Source organism: Lycium ferocissimum, unplaced genomic scaffold (genome assembly GCF_029784015.1).
Source record: "Lycium ferocissimum isolate CSIRO_LF1 unplaced genomic scaffold, AGI_CSIRO_Lferr_CH_V1 ctg4291, whole genome shotgun sequence".
Lineage (NCBI taxonomy): Eukaryota > Viridiplantae > Streptophyta > Magnoliopsida > Solanales > Solanaceae > Lycium > Lycium ferocissimum.
The window spans coordinates 6,580-11,550 of NW_026725631.1; the positions used below are offsets into that span (position 1 = coordinate 6,580).

The 4,971-nt window shown below is 33.0% G+C and overlaps 1 protein-coding gene across 1 annotated transcript; it reads right to left on the reverse strand.

The window, feature by feature from the left end:
- Window positions 1-3,121: 3,121 nt before the first annotated feature.
- Window positions 3,122-4,021, reverse strand: LOC132044376 (disease resistance protein RML1A-like). Its single transcript, XM_059434870.1, has one exon. It carries the CDS (start codon window positions 3,792-3,794, stop codon window positions 3,213-3,215), a length of 582 nt encoding a protein of 193 aa, XP_059290853.1. The 5' UTR covers window positions 3,795-4,021; the 3' UTR covers window positions 3,122-3,212.
- Between the last annotated feature and the right edge of the window lie 950 nt (window positions 4,022-4,971).

The following is a 4,971-nucleotide window of genomic DNA, read 5'->3' on the forward strand; positions in this document are numbered from 1 at the left end:
TGAACAACAAGAATGAACCTTCCCTTTATTGTTTAGTTGAAAGACAATTCTGAAACTTTTTTTTTTTTTTTTTGTGAGATAACATCTAGTTTCCAGTTCCCAGCATGCTTAAAACGAGTTAAACTCAGTTACTCTTCCATTATACTTGAGTGTATAGTTAAGTAGTTGTTTCAATTTGTAACAATAAGTTGAGGTTGTCATTTGATAGTTTGGTTGTCTTGAAAAACCTCTTTGGGACTGTTTTCTCTCTTGGCCAATTGATGTTGGGTTCCATTAGTCATTGCTAAATAATTTTTTTTGAACATCCATACACAAGAAATGTGATGCATCAAGTTCTTTTAAGTGCCAGTTCCATTATTCATCTTTGTTGATTATTATTATGAAATTATATTTTACTGCTCTAACTTTCTCTCTTTTCTATCTTCTTGCATGATATCCAGAGTTACGAGGAGTCCCGAATGGGACTCGACATCATCAGAACATCCAGGAGAAATTGCATTCCATCCTTTCGAGCACCTACCTCGTTCCGTCGTCATATCTCCGAAACAAAAATGAAAGGGGAATAACAACAAATATAGAACCCGCGTCTACTTCTTCACTCGCTCCTTTCCCTCGTCGGAGAAGAATGACCACTGCATTTTCTAGCTTATCTCTATGATTAATTCGTCGTTTGATTTTTCTTATATGTGATTGTTTATTTGAGTTACTTAATATTATTGACCTTATATTTTTAGAAGGGGTGTTGGGATAATATTTGAATAAGTTTCAAAAGAGTAACATTTTCGAATTCTAATCTAGTTCACTGCATATGCGTTCAAACTGGAATTTTATGACTCCGAAGAATGTCCGAAATCAACTATGTATTTTACATGAAAATGGAACATTGGTGAAGATTTAAACAGTTCCTTAAAGTTTTTTTTTTTTTTTTTTAAAATCAATTTTGTGGCTTTCAAGTCCGAGTAAGTGTTGCCAACCTACGAATCTTGGACTCCACTCATTTTTTTCTTCTTGCATATAATTTTCCTAAAACACGTTTTTTGTTACTAATACCTTGAAGCAAGTTAAGGATTTCTAAAGTGATTCATTGTAATGTCCATTTTATACCAAATGTTTTTCCTGGAAGTGGTTAGATTGAATTGTTCTAATTTTACTGTCATATATTTGGACAGCGTTCTATCAATTTCAAATCACCTCTTCTTAATTAATTCAAAACTTGCAAATGTTTTATAAGTGAAGCACTCAGCATATTTATTTCTCAACTCTCATATTTTATTCTTAATTTTTTAATTAACCTAAGTTTGGTCGGTAACCATATTTAATGGATTCTAATGGATGCCTAAGATCTTCCCATTAGGATATTTAGAACCCTTACCTGGAATCGTTAAGTTAAGTAGACCATTAATTGGAGTTAATTTTTTAGTCTTTACTTACTTAATAATTAGGTGTCCTAATTCACCATTAAATAATTAGGTGGCGACTCCTTAGATAAAATAATATAGGAATCACCAATATGTTGTACTCCGCTTGACCCGGTCTAAATGGGGTATAACAAGCGAGGTGAATAGTTTGGACATGTGAAGAGGAGAGCACGGAGAGGCTTCGGTGCGGAGGTGTGAGAGGTTGGTATGGACGGTTTCGGGGAGAGAGAGGAGGAGGCCAAAGAAGTATTGAGAGAGTGATTAGATAGGATATGGCGAGTTTCGGTACTAGGGACATGACCTTAGATAGAAGGTTGTGGAGGAGGCTCAGTTAGGATAGAAGGCTAGGTTGCTTATCCTTTCACCATAGTAGTTGTAGTTTTGCTCATTCATTTATTGCCATTTGATTTCTGCTTATATTTGTTGGGCGCTTTGTACTTTGATTATCTTATTTATCTATGGTAGTTAGTGCTCCTTTCACCATAACTTACTCGCTTTTTGTTATTCCTCGTTTTTATTGTTTTTGATATGCTTGGCCCTATCGACCTTTTGTCTTGTTTTTCCTCTCTTGAGCCGAGGGTCTTTCGGAAGCAATGGCCCTCCCCAAAGGTGGGGTTGGTCACTTGTCTCTCTACTCACAGAGACCCCACATGGTGAGGATTCTCTTTGGGCTTGTTGTTGTTTGTTGTTGTATAGACATACATATATATATACATACACACATACACACATATATGTATTGAAAGGTATTTAGAGTTTATCTTTGAACATCCGCTAAGGGTGTATTAATTTTAATATATTATTGGTACATATTGGCTATTTCAACGGTGACTTATTGTTAATATATTTGTCTTGAGTTAGCAAGTTGTTGAAACTATATCATGAGTCGGAATATGGAGTTTTTTTTGGTGTATACTTTACTGCCATTTTTATAGTATTTGTTTTCTTTGATGCTTTCGGCCATTAATCTGTTTTCTTGCACTGTTATATATGCTTAATTTTGTTGTGCTTAAGGTTTTAGTATTTGCACTTCCTCCTACCAATCAAGATCTAGCAATCTCATTATATGCAATCAAAAAGTGTTTAACTTTCCGTGAAGTAAACCCAAAAGGTTAAGAGTTTAGATCACCTCCCTCGTGTCTTTTTCTCTCTCTAGCTATTTAACTGATATTTGATCAATTTGAGTAACAAATTGTGGTTTGTTACTTTATGATTTAGGGATAGAGTTAGGGCTTTAGAATTGGAGTAGGAAAAAAAAAAAGGACAGAAATATAACAAAGGAAGAAATAAGGAAACAGAAGAGAATGGGCAAACAAAAAAGTATTACTACTAGGAACTGGAGCGTCTGATCTTATCATTGATGGGATGCATTTGTTTTATAATTTCTATTACTTTTGTTTCTTCCCTTAGTTTTTAAAATTTTCTTTAAGACACATGGGTTAACCTCATAAAATATAAGAGTCAACAATTCTCACTAGGAAGCAAACAAAATAATAAGAAAACTAAGAGCATGAGGAAAAAAGTAAACTACATCTCAAGGTTTACATGACCTAAATCCTGATTGTGTAAACAATAAGGACAAATAACAAATCAACTTAAATATTTTCTCCGTCCATTTTTACTTGTCATGTTTCGTTTTTCAAGAGTCAATTTGACTAATAAGTTAAATTGAATTAGATTAATTTAATATTTTAAAATTAAAATTTCGATGTTCAAAAACTATTCGAAAATCACTACTATAAGTTTGCAATTTCTCGTATTAAAATGATGAAAAAATACACCTTAAAATGTGGATCAAATTATATATAGTTTGACGCTAGAGAAGGAAACATGACAAGTAAAAGCAAACAAAGGGAGTAATTGAATCAAGAAATAATACCCGTTAGCAAGTATTCGCAATTCGCTACCAGATAAATTTGCAACTTTGGTAAGTGCAGCTTTCCACTTCTCCATACTTTGATCCCCAAATTGTTTCTTGAGTTTGGCAAATCCATCACCAAATTCCCCAGTTTGCTTTCGCACTTCAGTTGGTTCAACATCATAGAAAATGGGCATAACTCTCTGCTTTAACTTCTCTTTGCATTCAAGAATTTTAACTAATTCATCAAGACACCAACGAGACGAAGCATAATTTGTTGACAAAACAACAATGGAAATCCTTGACTTTTCAATTCCTTCCTCTAGTGCCGGTGAAATCACATCACCCTTTCTTAAACTCTTATCATCCTTGAAGATTTGAAATCCATGTTGACGCAATCTGTGATCAAGATGGCCTAAGAATGTTTTTCGGATGTCTTTACCGCTGAAACTTAGGAATACATCATAAAAGAACTTGGAGGATGCAGATGATTCTCCTTGAGTAAATCGAGAATCCATGGATGAATAAAGGTTTGATAAGATGCAAGAATGAAAGGATGATTTTTGGTAAAGAAACTAGTGTAGTGAGTTAGAGCTGCATATACACTCAGCTTTTATGGCTGGGTCAAGTCAACTAAAGAATACCTCACGTTCTTGGAAATTACTTTGGGGTTTTTTCGTACAACTTGCCGTCGATAGAAATTAAAGTGGAGACCTCAGCAAATTGTTTGCGGGGTTCTCTTTTTTTGCTTCTCAAAGTTTTTCTCTACGAATTTAGTTCACATTGTGAAGCAATTGTATTGAAAGACTTTGGTCAAAATTCACTAACTCCATTCGTCTTAATTTATGTAATGGTATTTTAATGAATACGGAGTTTAAAAATGAAACAAATACTTTAAAAATAAAATAAATCATTGCAATAAGAGTAAACTAAAAAGTTTATAGTTAAACTATTATTAAATTTAGAAAATATCATTCTTTTGGAATTGAAAAAAAAAGGAAAAACCGTCACATTTAATAGTTGGAATAGTAAATAGGTTACTATACGTTTCATTTATGTAGAATTCAATTTCCTTTACACTTCTCTTACCAGCTGAAGCTACCCAGCTTCACATGGGAAAAAAACAAAGAAATGAATCGGTATAAATTAAGCAAAATGTTCAATACACCAAATGTGTGTGTTTGGTTAGTTATTTTGAATCCCGCATAATTAATACAAAAGGAGTGATAGTTTACGTAGGCATGAAATTCATGAAAAATGTGATAGTTTAGGTGTGTTTTGAACTATTAACTTTCAAAAAAATAATTTAACCTTAAAATTCTCATTTTTACGCCTATTGAGATGATTTATAATTACATATATGTCTGAAACATTTTTCAAAGGCATTTCAAAATCTTTCTTGTTTCTTGAATTTCGTGACCAATCAAAGGTGTCATATAAATTGAGATGGTAGTAAATTAGTAATTATTCTTGAGCCAAGAGTATCAAAACAACCTCTCTACCCCCACAAAGGTCGAGGTAAGGTCTGCATACACCCTATCCTCCTAGACTCTACTTGTGAAAATATACTAGATATGTTATTGTTGTAGCAAATTAGTAATGATTTTTAAAAAAAAATATATATAGAACAAAGTTTATAAATTTTAGGCAATTACAAATTTTAGTATTGGAGGATGTAGATGATTCTCCTTGAGT